The sequence below is a fragment of the Dunckerocampus dactyliophorus genome, chromosome 2 (assembly GCF_027744805.1).
Source record: "Dunckerocampus dactyliophorus isolate RoL2022-P2 chromosome 2, RoL_Ddac_1.1, whole genome shotgun sequence".
NCBI classification, from domain to species: domain Eukaryota; kingdom Metazoa; phylum Chordata; class Actinopteri; order Syngnathiformes; family Syngnathidae; genus Dunckerocampus; species Dunckerocampus dactyliophorus.
The window spans coordinates 46285758-46306726 of record NC_072820.1 but is presented as its reverse complement, the minus strand read 5'-3'; the positions used below and the strand labels follow the sequence as shown (position 1 = coordinate 46306726).

At 42.4% G+C, this 20969-nt stretch overlaps 1 protein-coding gene across 4 annotated transcripts in view; it reads right to left on the bottom strand.

Annotated features, from left to right (window-relative positions):
• The window catches only part of LOC129173221 (dynein axonemal heavy chain 9-like), a 262968-nt gene that overhangs the window by 68996 nt on the left and 173003 nt on the right, over positions 1-20969 (bottom strand). For all 4 annotated transcript variants that reach the window (XR_008567198.1, XM_054763939.1, XM_054763948.1 and 1 more), the window contains 4 exons: positions 15965-16153; positions 14997-15232; positions 14802-14924; positions 11647-11851 (listed from right to left, as the gene is read on the bottom strand). Coding sequence is in view for 3 of the 4 variants with exons in the window: in XM_054763939.1 (XP_054619914.1) it covers positions 11647-11851; positions 14802-14924; positions 14997-15232; positions 15965-16153 (753 nt within the window). In the remaining variant the exon portion in view is untranslated. The remainder of the gene's footprint in view (positions 1-11646; positions 11852-14801; positions 14925-14996; positions 15233-15964; positions 16154-20969) is intronic.

The window sequence follows — 20969 nt, the reverse complement described above, 5'->3', positions numbered from 1 at the left end:
AATAAATACATAAAATTACAAAAAAGAGAATTAATTAAAAACAAAATATATATAAATAAAATTAGTTTGAAATGACTGTTAAAAAAAAATGAATAAATTGACTTAAATAACCAGACTTAAATCACCAAAATGAGAAATAACCAGAGACCAGTTGAGAAGAGGATCCTTGACAACCGTTTTTGATGTAGGACCTCAAAAACAGCAGAGCGTTCCTGTCATTTAGAGCTGTGGTCCTCAACCTTTTCGGGTGCACGAATAATGAACGGAATGCTATTGAATGATTATGTGTTGTGTAACACAATGTAACCAAGGGTCTTATTAAGATGACCACTGACTTTATTCAGGTTCATCTTCCTGAAGACGGAGAGCTCAAAGACCACTTCTGGCCTTCACAATAGAAGCGCTGCATCTTACATCCTGTCTGACTGCACCGAACACAATAAGGGACTCAGAAAGGAAGCTTTGGTACAAGCCTGGAGTTTGTTTTTTAGAGAGATGATTATCACATTGTTGTTTGATGTGTGGGTGAGATAACACCAACTAACTTGACTCCCAAACAAATACTAAACACGAGCACTCAACGCAGACACAGTGACGTCATCCTTTATGCATTCACACACAGCATCTGCATTGGGAGCCAACATGAGGTGAAAGAAGAATGGGAAAATAGATGTCTAGTTGTGGCAGCATTGGAGAACGTTAGACGGAACTTTCACGTTGTCTCACAGCATGCAACGATGGTGCTTTCAAGCACCGCCGAACAAAGTGGGAATTGTCAAAACACAAGGAAAGAAAACAATATAAACTCTCATCTTTCTAACAGTATACAGTGGTACCTTGGTTAACGTCCGCCCCAGTTAGCGCGTTTCTTGGTTAACATCTAAAATATTTGTCTTACATTCGCCCGCTTGTTTAGCATCCAAAATATAGTCTGGTTTGTTTACGCCGCCATCTTGGATCACGCAGCCAAGACAAAATCTTGCGATACTTGCACGTGATCGTGCAATGCATTGTGGGCCGCGGACGTCATTTTAGGACAACAGCTTTGTTTATATCAGAGTTGTAGAGAGATACACGACGTAACAAACACATGGACCGCACAAAAGAGAAAGGCGATGGACCGTACCGAGACAAGGCTGCAAGACCTACACATTTTACGGCTTAAAGAGAAGGCCTTCGTCATTTCAGAGGTATGTAAATGCGCTGGGAGTGGCTCCGTCATCAGCTTGGATGATTCCTCCTCAGATTCCCGCGAAACACATCACACTCGGTGTTTCTGCCGGTTTCATTTCACACCCATAACACTCACTTCTGGTTCGAACAACAAAACATAAGCATTCAAACTTACTGTAGCCTGTTCATGGCAGCTGGAGTCAAACATAGCAGACGTCCCGAGACACCTTATAAAGCATCCTCACACTTCCGCACTTCGGTGACATCACTGACGGGAGCGGTTGTTGTTTTTTTTATTTTTTTTATTTTCTATGTTAAATGGCAAGGTACATGCTTATTGGTTCTAGAATATTGGTGTTTAGTTTGATATATTTTTTACATTTTTGCAAATTGTAGTTGCAGCAAAATGATGTGTTTATTTTGTGTTATTTTGTTAATTGATGGTTTGGTGGGTTGATCCATCCATCCATCCATCCATCCATCCATCCATCCATCCATCCATCCATCCATCCATCCATCCATCCATCCATCCATCCATCCATCCATCCATCCATCCATCCATCCATCCATCCATCCCTTCCTTCCTTAGGGTGGATGTGAGTAGTTCTGCTGAGGTGTGGGACTGAGTATCATATTGGTATGCTTGTGGAAGTCAGGAAAGAGAGAGACTTTCCAAGTTTCAACAGGATAACCAGCATTGTCATTAAGCACAATCAAGCATTTCTTCATGTGCGAAGTAGGCACACTTTATATTAATAACCCCTTGAATGCACATTGCATAAAGGACACAGGAGATTACTTTTCTGTTCAATCTGTAGGTTACTTGATGCATTACAGACCATTGACATGCAGTTTTTAAATGAAATGGATAAAAAAATGACATTGTTCCGCATTGTCACACTGTTTAACCCCCTTTGGATGTTTACTGTATGTAGCTACTGTATGTTCAATGGTGTGCCTCTTCAATAAAATTTGGTTCAAAATGGCAAAATTTTAGTATTTTGGGTTTTTGTGAAGCATTGTGAAAGGACTTATTTAACATAAAATTGTGATGTTCACGTGAGGAGGGTGTTAAGGTAAGGGTGTTAAAATAGGTGAGTTAAAAGCAACTCAATGTGTTGAATTCAACGATTTGAAGCGTTTGCTGCATCACTTCCTCTGTGTTAAACATGAAACACTTTGAAAAGTGTTTGTACTCAGTCAACTAACCGAAAGTGTTGAAACTAACTCCATATGAATTCTATTAACACAGTTGGGTTTGCTGTGTAGTTTGTTGGGGGAGCAGCACCAGCAAAAAGGAAATAAACCGGATGGACAAACTGATCCGGAAAGCCGGACAACTTATCAGCACTCATTTGGACACGTGAGAGACAGTAGGAGTGAGAGACAGGAGAACACCAGACAAACTGCTCTCCATCATGGACAACCTCAGTCATCCACTCCATAGAACAATAAAGGGGCGGCGGAGCTCATTCTCCAACAGACTCCTCCAGTTTCGTTCCCACAGTGACCGCTACAGGACTTCATTCATTCCACACGCCATCCAGCTCTACAATTCCTCACCTGTCTGTAAAATATAATTCCAACATTATTGCACTGTACTGTCTGCCCTCCCTTGTATAAAGTGTACATTTACTTGTATTTACTTATACTTTTACACACTATTTGTAGATATGCAAATGGTGTTATTCTTTTTATTTTATTATATTTTATTCATATTGCACTGCATGTTTTTCTTTGTCTTCTGCAATGGAGCTACTGTAACCAAGCAATTTCCCTTGTGGATCAATGAAGTCTGTCTGAGTCTAAGACTGAGATACACAATGTGACAGCTTAAACCTTTGCCATTTGTCGTTAGAGTTAAAGACGCTATCCCTCTTTGGCTCCAAATTAAACTTTGTTTCACGCAACAAAATAGAAGCACACTACCAACGGCTGGACCAGGTTACCGATAGTGCTTTCAGAGAACAGAGTGTACAAAGAATGTCTATGTTCTTCACAATGACGACTTTAACTGAATGAGTGTGCACACACACATAAAAGCAGTCTCAGAGACGCTATCAACAGTTAGCAGTCTGCCCGTACACACTGGGATGTTGAGAAAAACAGAGCCAACAAAAGAAGACAAATCAAGAAGTAAAACTAGAGTAGATATTGGAGCTGCTTTTCAACGGTGGAAAAATCTTCGAAATGGAATGGAAACAAATGCAATGGTTGATATCAGGGATGCTACGATCGATCGGCCACCGATCAATATTGGACAATTTCCGTGGAAAAGCATGTGAACAGCGTACGCTGATAAACGCCTTTCAACGCCGATCCCAAAAGCTAATCGCCTCTGCTGAGTACCATCGTAGCCTGCAGCCTGTTGTGATTCCTGTCTTGCTCTAACGTCTTGGAGAAGCGTCCCCCGCCCACTTTCGGCGTGCCAAATCCAAATCGAACATGTCTGCCATGTGGAACTTCCCTTCTATTTGTGAGAGTGACATAAAATGAAAAACACGGCACTAAAAATATCTTGTGGCGGTAGCACATTAAAAAGCTTTAATTTAGTACGGCATTTGAAGAACAAAGGATGGTGACTTTTTGAGGCTCAGTCAAACGGCAGCTAACGCAAATTCCCAAGGATTTGACTTACTTGACTTAAGCCCTTTGCTCCACTTGGGTGCATAGCCCGCTGATGAATGTCCTCCATTTTACACGGTTAATGGCTTTTCGCTCCAGCTCTGCCCAGTTGAGCCCACTCTGCCATTTCTTCCTCTATGCTTCTTCTCCAGCTGTTCCTGGGGCGCCCTCTTTTCCTTCTCAACTGGGGATTCCATTTCAGGTCGAGGAATGTTTGTGGCAGGTTTTCTGAGGGTGTGGCCAGTTGGACTTCACTTTATCTTACAGATTTCTAAGCCTACGAGGTCTCGGCTAGTTCCTTTCCACAGGTCGGTATTGTTGACTTTGTCTTTCCACCAGATATTTAATATCCTTCTGAAGTAGGTGTCGATGTTGAGGTGTTCTCCATGCTTCTGATCCATACAACATCACTTGATTTACGCTGGGGTTGAAGATGCGTAACTCCGTGTTGGTGGAGAAGTGTTTTGAGCTCCAGATCTTTCTGAGCATGTTAATCACCACTCTGGCCTTGCTAATTCTGCTTGTAATGTCAGTTGTGGTATCCACAGCACTCCCAAAGAGGAGTTGAAGTACGACCCTTGGAATTCTCCCAAAATCACCACTTAAGGTCCAACTTCTTGTGCAATTTCTGGCATGGATTATAAAGACTTTTGTGCATCCTGTCAGGATAGGCATGTTCACCACATGTCTTGGAGATCAGTAAAACTGATTACAAAGGGTACATTTAATGGGTTATTATGAACATTTTCGGAGTATTAGCAAGTCAACTAGGGCTGGATGATTTGTGAATTACAACATTTTTGCGATTTTCGACAACATATGGCCATCTGGAGTCAAATTGTGACTTTAATGGTCAATTGTGCCGCCCGAAACATCAGAACGATCTGATTTTGATTTGGGCTCACTTGATCAAAGTCAGGCTGGCGACCAGACTGTATATGGTTCTTCTGCTTTCTACTGAGGCTGATTGTTAATTGGTAAATTTCAAATTGCCAATGCTCATGTGTAATTTCTTTGTTGTTACTGATAAAACTTCAATCCACCAAATTAAGAGTCAGTAGATCAGAATAAGGAGCAAGTCTGGTCTAGCCAGCCTGTTCTGTCATGGGCAGGTGAAGCTGGGTCATTACGTTTCCTCTGGTGGCATACAATAATACTCTCATGACACATACGATCTTAAATTGCACCCGGGGAGCTTAGTTGAGCGGACCACACTGCTTAATTGCTGTCTTTATGACAGCATTTCCTACTGCGGTGATGAAAGTTAGTTTGCGTCACTGTTAAAACTACAATTGAGCCTTGATCGAGCATTTGAATTTGATGCTATTACTTTGCAGGCAAAAAGTCCTCCTGTGACAAAATAGTATGTGATATGTGGCCTTTTCCCAGACAGACCTGACCATGCTGGACAAAATTGTTTTGAATGGAGGACATTTAACTCGGGGATACAAACTACGACCTTCTACTCACCCGCACTCATGTGCTCTTTCGGGGAAAACGTAACCCACTCCCAAAATATTCCCCAAAAAGCTCCAATTATGAGTCTGTATTTAGCGATTAGCTTTTCTCTGGCATTTGTAATTACCACCCCCTGCTAGGCCAAAAGTAAACAATTAACCAGTCAGCTTAACACTCTATTGAGGATATTCTGTGGGCAATCTATCATCTTTTATGCAAATGAGTACCACAGAGCAATCCTGTTAAGGTCATTTGCGAAGTAGAGCATTTTAACTCTCATTAACAGTCTTTGGTGAAAATTCTGCTGGCGCAAACACATGTGCAGGCTAATATGAGCAGAGGGGAAGTCGTATTTGTGGTAAAACATTGTGAAGTGATCCTCCTGAGCGCTCCCCAAAAAGCCAACTTGACATTTTAAGCTCCTTAGCGTGTCTTTGGCGGGGTTAAATGAGAGATCTTACGTCTCACTGGCAACGCAATCCTCATTAAAGGTATAATGGTGCCAAGTCACTCACATGGATACAAACAGGTACAGCCAATTTGTATTTGGCTATCAGATGATTTTTATCAGTCCATGTTGTATACTGACAACGACACTTCTATCTGCAGGCTGGCTTTTCATAAAGGTTACCCCCTGCTGCCACGACTCAACTTTCCATGTTAATTAAAATGATAAGTGAGCTCTAGATCTACCACCCCCTTCTCCCTGCCTTCCCCTCTTGGTGAAATGCTAATTAAACAAACTTCATTAAATCAGATTTCACGTCGCCACTTCATTTTTGCTTAGCCTGTACAGAGTTTAACAACACCGACACATAAAGTACACACAGTTGTATGTTTTTTTTCTTTGCAAATGCTGATATACAGTATCTATAGATGTCTAATACAAGTATATTGAGGTTCACCCCGGCCACAACCCCCCATGCGTGTTTTTAGTCTGTACATTTTTTCAGGAGGACATGACCGCCATGTTTTTTTGCATGAAGGGAGTAGCAAAAGCAGGGAGGGAGTACGTCAACGCACGTCACTCGTACAATTGTGCAAGTTGTGAGTACGTGGCCCGCACGCCATGCCTGGCTACGAGTGATTGCGTGCATTGCACGTTGCGCACGTGTTAAGTGACTTGGACGTGATTCTAATAACCTTGCAACGTACAATCTCCGTGTGATTGCCTCGCTATCGTACGGAGGGCGCATTTACACGTGCCGCTCACGTACGGTGTCCTTACTCGCTTCCATGCTGTAAGCGTGCAAATGCGATGGACTTGAGTTCTTCCCGACCTTCCGAGGTTCTCCAGAAGTCCGTGCTGCTGCTGCCTCAAGATGCCACACATTCCACCGCAGAGACTCCGGGTTCTGGTGCTGCAAGAGCAGCTTCAAGTCGCAGCGCGGCTCCAGCAGCACCCTCCTCATGATCAGACTCTATGGCGTCGCCATCTGACTCTTCTTCGCTCCTGCTCTCCTCTTCCTGTGAATCCGTAGCCCCACGCAACCTGAACACGGCGAAAGTTCCTCCTGCACTACGCCGTGTCTGTGCTCCCAAATCCGTTATGAGGCGTTACTCACTACGTGCAGATCCCCTAATTTTGCCCACGTTTTTGCAAGTAGACAGCACGCACTTGCAAGCACTGCGGGTTGGGAATGGGGCTTTACGAAGCATGGCCCGGGAAGTGACATGTGTGACATCAGCTGGCCAGTTATCTGAAAGCTAGAAGCAGGTTAGCAGTGTCGTGAGTGGCCGGCAAAGGCTTTTGCTTGAAACATTTAAGAAAAAGGGTTAGGGTTAGTTGGAAAACTGTGCAACCATCTCCTAAATGTGTCTAACCCCATGCCAGAGCTCCACATTAACTTCTAAACCCTCCAGCATTTAAGCGTGCTTCCCTTCCTTGCTCCAAAATACACTTTTTTCACCCCAAAAATAAAAGAACACCAGTACCGGAGAGAAAAGAATGTCTATGTTCTTCACAATTCGGGCCAAAAAGGGGACGTCGTTAACGGCTGTCACTCACTCACCACTCGTGTACAGACACGTGTCCATAGTGTGCACGCACATACACATACACATACACATACACATCCACGGGGTCTCAGAGAAACTATGCATAATTAGCCATCATGGATGAGCAGGAAGAGGGCATGATATTCTACGTTTGAACGCTAGTGCCCCCATTGCAGTATCTAACCATGACAGAGAGCACCTCCAGGCCACAAATCATCTGAGCGAAGACAAGAGTTGTTGCGCTTGTCCGTTAAAACACCTTCCAGCACATTTGTCTAATTGCTGCGGCACTGCAGCGCCACCAGCCAATCCTTTTCAAGCACATTGACATGAAAAGGGCAGATTTGTTGACGAGCGTGAGGCATCATTAGGCGGAGGAGCTTTGATGAAGTACATTTTTAACTTAATCGCTTGCGCTCACATTCAATCCATGCGTGATGCTGTGGACATCGTGGAAGTGTACTGCTCATTAATCCTCCAAATCCACAAGCAGTGACATTTGCTTTGTTACCATTCACATACTATCACGTACAGTATTAAGACAAATGTAATAAATATTGTGTAAACTTTTGAGACATGCAAACACCTTTTCGGATTGCCAGATCATTACTACTGGATAAGATCTTAATTGCAAATAATATTTCTGTTCCATACTGTTATGCAAATAGGATTTTAGTATCGTAAACATACATTTTTTGGTTTTTCAATGAAATTCATGGATGGCCTTGTGTCTTGGGGCTCTTTGGATTACTGATATCAATCTCGGACGACTGTCATGATTAGTTTGGCAGGTGAGCCCAATTAAAAGAAAACTACTTAAAAATGATGTTCCACATTATTACGCATGCCACAGATTTCAAGCAGTATGGGAAAGAAAAAGGATCTCTATGCTGACAAAAAAAGCGTCAAATATCGCAGTGCACTTGGACAAGGCATGAAAACACTTAATAATTCACAAAAACCTTCGTAGGTAGAAGACATTTGTGGATGATTCAGATGACCGAGATTGTGCTGATAAAGGCATAATGAGAAAGGTTTCTGCCAGATAAATGTATCGAATCAAGAGAGCGCCTGCTAAAAAGCCATTACAAAGTAGCAAATATGCATTTTAAGCTGCTAGCGCCTCTGAAGTCCCATGAACGTCGAGATGTAGGATCCTCCAGAGGCTTGCAGTTATGCATAAACCTACTATCTGGCCACCCCTAAGCAATACTTATAAGCAGAAATGGTTGCAGTGGGCCAACAAATACATGAAGATGATTTTTCAAACAATCCTGTTTACTGATGAGGGCTGTGCAACCTTGGGTGGTCCGGATGGCTGAAGGAGAGTATGACCAGCATTTCTAACAAGGCTGTGATGTCAGCAAGGAGGTGGCTGAGTCATGTTTTGGAATCATTGGAAGAGAGCTGGTAGGCCCTTTATGGTGACTGAAGGTGTGAAAATGACCTCAGCAAAGTATGTAGAGTTTGTGACTGACCACGTTCTTCCATGGTACAATATGAAGAACTGTACCTTCTGTAGCAAAATGAGCTTCATGCATGACAATGCACCATCTCATGAGGCAAAGTATACCTACATCGCTGTCATTGGCTGTTATGGGCATAAAAGGAGAGAAACTCATGGTTTGGCCCCCTTATTTCCTCTGACCCCAATTGAGAACCTATGGAGCATCATCAAGCAAAAAATCTATGAGGGTGGGAAACAGATCGCAACAAAACAGCAGCTGTGGGAGGCTATTCTGACACCTTGCTCCAAAAACCGACAAGTTCAATGTAAGAATTGTGAAGGTTATATCAAAGAAGGGATTTTATGTTAACATGTAACGTGGCCTGTTAAAATGTTAGTGATTTAAATAGTTTTTGCTTTCAGTAAATATGACCTCCTTATGCTGGAAATTTATCAAATGACCATTTTCGGTTCTTCAGTGAAATGCTTTGAACCTCTGTTTTGCATAATAATGTGCAACAGTGCATTTTAAGTTTTTATTTTTTTAAAATATACTGTTATCATTGAGATGTTTGTTCAGTAACTTTCAAAATGCACTGGAAAGGTTGACGACTTGAAAATGATGACTGTAATTTATATTGACTATTTAGCAAAACAGAAACAGAAAAATATCATTTGCATAATAATTTGGAGTAAAGCGTAGGTCACAACCGGACGTGCGATTTTTTTGGCCGTGCGACTTTTTGCAACTGCAACGTGCAAAAAATCTGCCCAAACCTGACACCAGCAAAACGTACAAAAGACACACGGCTGTACGGACGACACACAAAGACATACCAAGTGCGTAAGTTTGTCTTGCAACCTGAAAAAAAACACAAGCGCCCGTAAAGTCTGCGACCAGTCTACGGCTCAAAAATCAGCACACCGCACGTGCACCCTCCGTGCGTTTCTTGCATCTTTTCACATGTAGACCAGCCGTAGGAGCCTGTATAACCAGTTGTGACGTAGGTTTTAAGTTAAAAATTGCTGAATTTGCAAATTTCCTGATCTAGCAAGGCTGCCGTGAGCATGCCTGCCTTTACTGTCACACTGCACTGAGTTGAATCATGGCGCCTGCCAGGTTCTGTTTGTCAGCATGTCGCCAATAATATAACATTGAAGAAATTATTTTTTAACTTTCCTGTGCAATGTCTTTAATGTGTGACATCATGATTCTTGCTAATCACTAAATAACATACGTGGAACTGTCATACAGGAGGGAGGCACTTGCAGTACCACTGCATCCTTCAGGGGGTCTGGCCGCTCTTCTTCTTTTGACAGCAGCAGCACTAGCTAGCAGAAAGTCAAATACAATCAATATTTTTATGCTCTGCTTCATAAATGAATGATTCTGACTGCCAAAATTGAGGATTACCGTTTATAAAATACAAAATATCAGAACTTTTCCTGGAGAAGGAAAGGCTGCATGTACTTCATATACAGATAAAGGTAAGAACACAAATGTTTTCCAGTGAATAAAAAAGTAAATAAATTTGACTAAGAAGTGTTTTATATTTTAAATTGAAGGCATTTTTTAAACAAAAGTAAACTATTTTCTTCTTTTTCCTGCTATCCTCTTAATGAGCAAACTGTATTAACATAAAATAAATAAAAAGACACATCACCTCACGTCATCGGTGTCTATTGATATCGATTTATGTGTCGCGATTACCATAGCAACACAAATATAACCACTCTGCGTTAGCATTCTCATCTTGTTGTGTATAAGACAGAGTCAACCGATGGCTTCTCTCGCGATACCCAGTGCATGTCTCCACAATCAATTGATCTAAAGATTTATGGCTTATTATTATTGATGGAGGAGGCTTCTTCCGGCGAATCGTTCCCTGCTCAAACCGGATATCCGATCGCATTGGTTTATCTTTCACATCCCTAGCCTGTTCATATGTTTCTGAGGGGTTAAACTGGCTAAATCAGCAGGGGATCAAATACTAATTTTCCCTACTGTATATTGATTATTGTGTACTTGGTGATACTGTTGTTAACTTTGTCCAAATATTGTGTTAGTATTGTTACACTGTGATTCTCCTCCCGACTGAATGCTACAGGGGTGTCCAAACTTTTTCCACCGAGGGCGGCATACTGAAAATCAGAAGCTGCAGGGGCCCACTTCAGTGTTTTGATGTTTTTTTTTTAATTTTGTAAAAAGGCTAAAAATAAACTTTATATATTTAAAGACCAAGCTTTTATTACTTATCAGCATTAAATCAAAATGTCAATTTTTCCTTTTTGATCTATTTTTCTCATTTTTGCAGGTTTTTTTGGTTTAATTTTACTTCTAAAATAGGCCAATAAAAAAATAAGCTGCAGGTCTCAGGAGTCGCACTTTTGACACCCCTACAATGTCTACAACCAACGGCACGGTTTGCTAATTAGAAATGTGGTCAAATGAACCATGATGACTACCTATCAATGCTAAACTCATCCATTCAAGACGAAGTGAGTTAAAGTTAGAAACACACGTTCTCATAATTAGCACAATCCGCTTTGTGTGTTTATCAAAGGCGCCATCTGAACGTTTAGCAAGCAAAAAGAGACTGGACCTGCAGCCCCTTGTGATGTTTAAAGGCGTACAGTTTCTTTGTTGATGTATGCGTTTAAAGATGACTAATGATGAACATAAGCGCTCCGCCTGGTTCAATGAGGACCCAGGAGCCCTTCTCCAACTGTTTCTTTTCATTGCATGATTACAGAAAATATGCTGGGAAAGGAACTCAAAAGATACCACAGATGAACACTTTTTGTTCTGTGATCACCTCTGATGACTATAATCTGTATGACTTCAGCATCTGAACACTCTTTTCACATTAGTGGTCTGTCCACTTTGCAGTTAAATGCTTTCAGCAGACAGATTTTTTTTCCTGTGCCTACACTGACGTCCTCACCTTCAGTTCCTCCAGGTCAGGTCTCTCCATGCTAACCACAACGGCCAGCAGCTGGTCCTCCAGCCCGTCTCTCGTCACAGTGAAATCTATCAAAGTGCACTGGGCTTGCAGCTCCGGCTGGTAATGAGGATTGGCGAGCTTGGTGTGCAGAATGAGGCGGAAAGTGTGGTTGTACTCACACTCCTTGTCACCGATCTTTACATACCTGTTTCAAGAAGTGAGGAATTGAGGTCAGTTACATTAAAGACTCTGCAACACTTGTCTTACATCAGCTACTTCTATAGATAGTCATGTCCTTGACATTTAACCCCTTTTACCAGGCTTTTTTTTTTCTAAAATGCCTAAAAAACTTAAGGGCTTAAGGTTGAGGGCTCTTTTGAAACCTAATAAGCTGATTTTTTTTCTCCCCTACAGTCAGAATCGGTCTAAAGCCTAGGTCACAACCGGACGACATATGTGGGATGCACGTGTGGCACACGACACACATGAGTCGGCAAGATTCAAGAGTTTTAGATTCAAGAGTTTTATTGTCATATGCACAATAAAACAGGTAGTTTAGTGCGACATATTAAAAAATTGACATTTTGCCCGAACCCGACAACAGCAAAACGTACGAAAGACGCATGTTGGCCGTATGGATGATGCACAAAGACATACAAAGTGTGTAAGTTTGTCTTGCAACCTAAAAAGAACGTAAGCACCCGTAATGTGTGTGTTTGACATGACAAAGTCTGTAGTCAGTCTACGGCTCAAAAATCGGCATGTCACACGAGTGCCCTCTGTGTTTTTCTTGCGATTTTTTGCACGTAGACCAGTCGTAGGAGCCCGTACCACCAGTTGTGACGAAGGCTTAAGTGGTAATGGCACTGACAAATACAGTAGGAGTTTGAATACACTGAAAAGACCTTCAAAATAACATGTTTGGCAGTATGGACTGGAAAACCCATTGAATTCTTACCTAATACCATTTCAAATTTGACAATGATACAACAAAAATGGTGTACTGTACACAGGTTTTTCCAAAGTTAGGCTCACATGTGCCAAATTTGTTCCATTTGGAGATGCTTGGTCACGCTAGGTCAGAGTCTTCAATAACCCCATGCAAAGAAAAAAGCTTTGCAGACTGTTTTGTCATGATTGGACAGTATGTCAGTATTTTCACAATTGTCATCATTGACACTCGATGTAATTGTAACTGTAATTGTAACTGTAAATGTAACTACAGTATGAGGGCTGGTGCTTTTGTACACATAGACGTTCCTTCACTATTGTGCCACAGCTGTGTAAACAGTTGTCTCTTGGGTCGAGTGAGGTGTCGGTCATAGGTTCAGAGGTCAGAGCGCAATGTGGCTAATGCATTTCTGCTGACAGAATTTATGATCAAAAATAAGACGTGCATCTGACAAACATGGTGACAGTCTGCAGCAGCGATCAGTGTGTTTTTATGGATGTCAGGCTTGATGTGGCTATTTACTGCACATTGGACCATTGTCAACATAACAAGCCCATATTTGTCTGAATTGTATCTGCTGTTCAAATACTGTGAAGCTTTCAAGGTAAGTGGCTTTCATGTTTATGTGTGTGACTGGTCGAACAACAGTGGTTCACTGAGCCTGTAATTGTATCCTGGAATGGAGTATATCAGTCCAATCTCAATAAACTAACCTTTCCAATCATGTACAGTATAACATACCTAGGCTCTTGCATAGGGGAGACTATAAACTTCATACTTCGTCATGAAAATAGCAGACACCATACCGTTGGAATGGCTAGCAGTTAAACAACAGGACAGACAACATTACAGTTATACCTCAGTATATCCATCCATATTCTTCTGCTTATCCAGAGTCGAGTCGCAGTGGTAAGCAGAGAAACCCAGACTTCCCTCTACCCAGCTACTTTGTCCAGCTCCTCCCAGGGGAACCTGAGGCCAGTTCAGACGCAGTCTCTCCAGCGTATCCTGTCTCTTCCCCAAAACATCAGACGTTCCCTGAACATCTCCACAGTCAGAGAAATCCTGACAATAAATCCGCCTGTCAATCTCGCAATCCATCCTTCCCTCACTCCTGAATAAGACCCCCAGTCGAGAACTGTGGACTGGACTTGGAGATGCTGATTCCTATCCTGGTTACTTCACATTTGTCTGTGAACAGATCCAGCGACAGCTGGAGATAACGGTCCGATGCGGCCAGCAGGGCTGCATTATCAGCAAAAAGCAGAGACCCAATTCTGCAGCCCCCGAACAAAATTTCTTCAAGCCCTGGCTTTGCCTATAAATTCTGTTCATAAAAGTTATGAACAGAATCAGTGCCAAAGGCCAGCCCTGTCCAACCGTCACTGGAAATCAGTCATACAGGGAGTGTGTCCTCAAAACACATGTAGATTGGTTGGGAAAACACCACCAAGAATGCTGCCAAGAGTATAGATTTGGTCCACATGACCATGACCAGAACGAAAACCATACTGCTCCTCCTGAATCCGAGGTTCATTTATTGGACGCTCATCTCTAGTACCCCCGAACAGACCTTACCAGGAGGGCGTTGGAAGAGTTGGAACACATGCTGGTGGGATTGAGGAGGTCTTCGAAGTAACATATCAACTCGAGGTCAGCAGTACACCATACCTACCATACACAGTGATGACCGTGCACTGCTTCTCCCTCCTAAGACGGCAGGTGGTGGTAAACGATCTCTTCAAAGTCGTGTGGAAGTCATTTTCCACAGCTTTCCCGTTTGTCCCTCAGTGACCGACAAAGTCGCGCACCGTTTGGCCTGCCGGTACCTATCAGCTGCCTCCAAGGGCTACCAAGGACCAAAACTGTCCAAAAGCAATCCTGCCTTCAGCTTGACAGTATCCCTCACCGTTGTCCACCAGCGGGTTCTGAGATTACCACCACCGCAGTCACCGACCGCCTTACAGTCACGCCTCATATCGGCCCAATCAACAATGTAGGCATGGAAGATAGAAAAAAATACTACTCCATAGTAATTTAATAGAGAGAAAAATATATGCAGATTATTTTATAATGGTTTATTTAATGTAATATTTAATCCTCTCTTATGCACATCTATGTTTTAGCTTTTTTCATCTACTTGCACAAACAGGCAATGATAATTTATTTGCTGATAATGATATTTGATGAGGTTGTTCCTTACCTTCCCTTCTTGATGGTTTCTCTGCCAAGAAGAGGTCCAAGAACAGGATCCAGGCTTTCTTCCAAGTTCTCTATCAGAACCACATCGCCTTGTAATAATGCTCGCTCTATGGCATCCAGGTACCTTAACAATAAAAAGGAAGTTAAAGCAGTGCGATACCAAATAAAATGACACATTCAGCAGAAAGCTACTCACCCTCTCTGGCCGATGCGAATTACATGCAGATGTTCACCGTATTTGTTCTTGATCCACTTGAGGCCCTGCAGCTGAGGGTCTACCATCAGGGGCCAGCGCTGGCAGGAAGCGAGAATGGTGGCATTCTCAGTGGACATCCTGTCTGCAGGTAGCCCTTCGTTCTGCCATGCAGCAATGTCGGCATCATCCGTGAGCATGGTGATTGGGTCCAATTTGGGGGTTACTGGGATGGGAACCTTTAAGATAACGGGAATGAATATTCATTACTTCATTTTCTATACCACTTGTTCTAATTAGGTTCACGGAAGTGACGTGGACTGCCTGTAGGTTGGAACACCTGTGCAGTGTGAAAGAAAGCAGAAGATGCTACCTAAGATACTAAACTGCACGCAGGTATTGCTACAGGCTGCAAAAGTACAAGCCACAGGTGATCGGCTTTTGTGATCGGCGTTGAAAGTCATTGATCGGCAAAAGCCGATGACGTGATTTTTCACGGAAATCGGCCAATGGTGATCGGAGCGTCCTTACCCCTAACACTAACCCAGAGCGTCAACCCTAACCCCAGTCCCTTACTAACCCAAAGCGTAAACCCTAACCCATAAACCCCAAACCATTAATCTCCAACCCCGAACCACATAACACGAACCCCAAGCCCTAACCATTTCCACTCAGAGTTGCACAATGTTACATTACATGACAGTGATGTTTTGTTTCTCTGACCAAGGTTTTCTGAATTGTGACAAGAAAGTCAACAGTCAAGATGTCATGTATGTCAAGATAACATTGACTGATAGTAAAACTATAAATGAGCGCATACTGTATAATGATGTATAGCAACCATCTTCACGCTCTGCTAGAAGTGGAGGCTCATCTTTGACTTATCTTCACAGGAAATTCCAAAACTTTTTTCCAGTGAAAATGTTGCAGGAGTGCAAGGATATTGACAATACTGAAACCAAGGTACGCACCGTCAGCTGACTAAGATAAGGCCTCCAGGTTTCGTCCATTAGTCGTAACCTGTAGCGTTTTGTGAAGTAGCCCAGGTAGGAGATGAAAGCAGTGATTAGTAGGACGTCTCCGCACAGAGTCCTCTCTTGATTCCTGAAATTCTCGATGGCCTCTGCCCAGCGTACATTCTCTGACGCGAGGCCCCCCACCTGAAATACAAAGGCACGACACATTGTGACAACATTATTCCCCAGGGTGGCCAGATAATTCGGATATAAATTAATCTGTGGGTTGTATCACATAAAGAAAGAGAGGGGAAAAAATCCTCACAAACAAGTTTACCACCTTTAGGTCCACTTTTAATAGGCTCTTATATCCTTTACTGCCTCTCTGCTCATGTAACAACACCTTTACTCTTTACTGCAGCAGTGATACCATTCTCCTCCAGGGATCAACAATATTCAACTTAATATCTAAGCTTTTCCAAACTCAAGCGACGCTGCCTTTGGGCACCAAGTGTAACTTCCCTGGCATACATCACAGGAACACTGCACACTTCAGCATGCTGGCAACATTTGCATTGATATTTGCCACTGACTGCCACATTATCTTCCTATTATTGCAGCTGTCAGGCCTTCTGCAAATGAATAATAACAATTTACATTACCAACTGCATCAACAGGGTTCTTGTTTACGTCCAGTCAGCAGAATGACATAATAGGCACATTGTATGCGTGCCTCGGTGTGGGATACTAAACATATGAATTTGCATTTGAGAAAGAGACAACATAAGTAGCTTGTTTGTATGTATGTGGATTAACACAAGTTTGTGCACGAATGTCACATGGCGCATTGAATCTTTGTTTAACTCATAAGAAGCCGGAGCTATTTGTGCATCAAGTAAAATGATGGGGTATACACCCCCGACCAAATGAACACATCTGCATGAACTTGAATTGAAGCAAAGACCATAAATTCATTAAGAACAATTGAAGTCTTAAAATGTATTGATAGCTTATTAGCATTTTTGCTATTGTGACAAATATGTCACGTCAGGCCAATAAGCGATATTTATTTCCTAACTTGTTTTATATGAAGTAATTGAAGAAACACAGTAAGAGCAGTTTAATTGTAGTATTTGACCCCCTACTAAAGCATTAGAATTGTTGACGAGTTTTAAAATGAGGTTTAATGGCAAAAGATAACCTTTTGGAAGTGGTGGAAATGGTCTTGAGCTTTGGGTAGTGACAAGGACAAGATTGTGGGTACAAGTGGCCAAACTTAGTTTCCTCCGTAGGGTGGCTGGGCTGTCCCTTGGGGATAAGGTGAGAAGCACTGTCATCCGAGAGAATTTTGGAGTAGAACCGCTCCTCCGCATTCAGAGGAACCATGTGAGGTGGCTCCGGCATCTGGTGAGGATGACTCCCGGACGCCTGCCTATTCAGGGCACGTCTGACCAGTTGGAAACCTTGGGGAAGACTGAGGACACGCTGGAGAAACTGTGTCTCTCAACTGGCTTGGGAATGCCTCAGGATCTGCCGGGATAAAGCTGGATGAAGTAGCCGGGGAGAGGGAAGTCTATACTTCCCTGCTTAGGCTGCTGCCCCTGCAACCCGACCCGGATAAGCGGAAAAAGATGGATGGATGGATGGATGGAAATGCACTAGTTCCTTCACATGTTTAGCTGATACACTGCCATTTCAGGGAAGCCATATCCTGGGATCGACACATGACTGTCACATGACAACCACTTCAAAACATTTGCAGACTTCATGAGTTCCAAGTCAAGCACAAATCTGTATTGGGCCATTGTAGGCTGTTTAAAGTGTTATGGCTTTTTATGGGTTAATGTAGACTACAAGAGGTAGACATCACCTTTGTTTGTTGCATCCAACATTAGTTTGTTCATTTACTGTACATGCACACACAGCCAGTGTCTAAAACGCTTTAATGGGTACTTGCTCTTAAAGGTGCTATCCCTCCTTGGCACCAAATTACACTTTTTTTCATTGTGTGCGGGCACGATTAACGATTAATCGATTGTAGAGACATGCATGGCATATCACGAGACTTGAAATCGGTTGATAGTGTGTGTCTAAAACAAGGTAAGAGCCCGGGCTTCTGGTGACACCACTGTCGTGCATGCTCTGTAGATTATCATGGATGAAGAAGAGATTGGTTGTAAATAGCGGGGCTCAGCCCAATACTCATTTTAGATGAGTATCCATTATGGATAATGCTTTTTTGCAGAGTACGAGCATGAAACGAGTACAGCCGTCATTATCCGTACTCGTGCTGAAAGAAAATCCTCATTGGGTTACTACTTATGTATTCACTCCTCACGCTCGACCGCCCGTCCCTAGACAGACATGCTGCAGGCTGCTGCCAGGGGAGCGGTGCCTCACTCTTTCACACACAGACAGTAGCTTGACTCCAGCTCCCTTTGCTCGAATTAGTACTCAGTTTCCCTCAGCCTCTATTTCAGGTTTTATGATATTTAGTTGGTAAACTTGTGTCGTAATGTACGCGGTGCAATTGGCAAGACAGAGTTGAAAACGGCTCGTGTCGCGTTGGTCAATGACTCCACTCTGGACAGGTTTCCTCAGCTCGCCTTTATTTCGATGTGTATCTAAGGTTACCTGGTAAACTTGTTTCGTAACGTAAACGGTGCCTTTGACAAGACAGAGCTGTAAACGGCTCGCATTGCGTCGGTCACTGCCTGTGTTCCCCCCCTCATCTGCTTGCTTCTAATTTAGTTGGTGATATAAAGTCAGTTGGAAAATTTGCTAGTTGTACTGAAGACGGTGCTTTTGAGAAAACTACAGCGAACAAGGCTGACAGATCATTTCCCTGTTTGCCATCACTGGATGTTTGCATGGATCACCAACTTCACACAGATCATTAAAAAACAATTAAATAACAACTCTTGCAGATCACTTCCACACATACACAGTACACGTATGGCTGAAGAATAATCAATAAATATAGCAACTTCTGATCAATCCATGTCAATTTCAGATGTAAAATAATGTACCGATTTAAGTGCCACCCATTTCCAGTTAAACCCCGCCCACTCCCAGTACAGATACGGACCCAGGTCATTTATATGGGTGAACAGATACAGATACAAATAGTGGTGTAGTCATCCCTAGTAGATAGTAACAGCACACCAGTGCTAAATGGTATATTGATCCGATCAAACAAAAAGATGTTCACTGAAGTCTTTTTTTTTTGTCTTAATGGCGAAAAGTTTTCAGTATGACACAAATATTATTTTACACAAAGGCTGCTGCCTCAGTTGTTATGATGGCAATTTGCACATACTGCAGAATATTATGTGATAATAATAATTATGTGATAATGTTGAGTGATAGGGTGAATGGCAATTAATTGTAAAGTCCCTCTTTGTCATGAAAATGAACTTAATCCCATAACCCCATTTCCACTGCATTTCAGCCCTACTACAAAAGGAGTAGCTGATGACCATTTTAGTGATTCTCCGGTCAACATAAGTGAGTGATGACAAGGACAAAGCCTGGAGATGACTCTGCAATCCTGACTGAGAGAGAATAACAGACTAGAAGCTTTAAAAACGAGCATGGTGCTTGAAATCTTTGTTTTTCCTCTCTTAACTATGGTTACCTCCAAGGGAACACGTGCACAAAAAGGGCTTCACAGGCAAGGATGTTGCTGCTAGTACGATTAAGAACTTCAAGTAGAGAGGTTCAATTGTTGGAAGGCTTCCGGACGCCCAAGAAAGTCCAGCAAACATCTTGACTGTCTCAGAAAGTTGATTTAGCTGTGGAATTTGGGCACCGCCAGTACAGCACTTGCTCAGGAATGGTCGCAAGCAGGTGTGAGTCCTTCTACTCGCACAGTGAGGCAAAGATTTTTGGAGGAGGGGCTGGTGTCAAGAAGGGCACAAAGTAGCTACTTCTCTCCTGGGAAAACATCAGGGGCAGACTGGTATTGTGCAAAAGATACACGTCTTGGGCTCCTGAAGACCGAGGTAACACCATGTTCTCTTGTGAATCCCCTTTCTGATTGTTTGGGGCATCCAGGAAGCAGAAAGCTTGTCCAGAGAAGAAAAGTGAGTGCTACCATCAGTCCTGTGTCATGCCAACAGTAAAGCATCCTGAAATCATTCACGTGTGGGGTTGCTTCTCAGCCAAGGGAGTTGGGCTCGCTCACAGTTTTGCCTAAGAACACAGCCATGAATAAAGAATGGTACTAAGACAACCTCCGAAAGCAACTTCTCCATCCATTAACAGTTTAGTAACGAACAATGCCTTTTCCAAAGACAAAAAGTGATAACTAAGTGGCTTGGGGGACAACATAATAACATCTGACAAAAAGCTCTACAAACAGTAAAGCAGCAAACTCTGCGAAAACCAACACTTGTGTCATTCTTAAAAATTTGGACCACGACTATACATGGTTATAGCTACTAAGGCTAACTTGACTGTAGATAGATGCTGGGGCTCAAAATTTCAGTAGTGGTCGCTCATTTATCGCGGTTCCAGGTCCCGGACCCGGCCGTGACTTTCAGCAAAGTAGGATTCTTTATTTTTAAGGGATTTTCTTTCGGGATTATTGTGCCGGTTCAAATTCAAACCATCAATGAAAGCCTGTTGCTCCGGCAATCTAGTCTGTCATTTGTGTGTCTCACTAACCATTGCAGTAACATTAGTGACAACTAGTGACCAGTGTAGAACACTATATCATTCATGAATGCGTCTTCTGAATGCCTTCTATTGTTATTTTACTTCACTTGGCCATTTTTATGCTTGAAAATGCTTAACTTAGGCAAAAAAAAAAAAACATAAAAATTGCTTCAATATGCATATTTGTTGCTAACAATAGCCATATTCAAAACATATTCAAAACATATTCAAAATTATTAATGAATGAATATATATATATATATATATATTTTTTTTTTTTTAATTATTCTGTCACATCGGAGCATGGAGATTCAATGGTAGATCGCAGGATGCAAAGGCGAGGCAGCTCAAGGTATGAGTA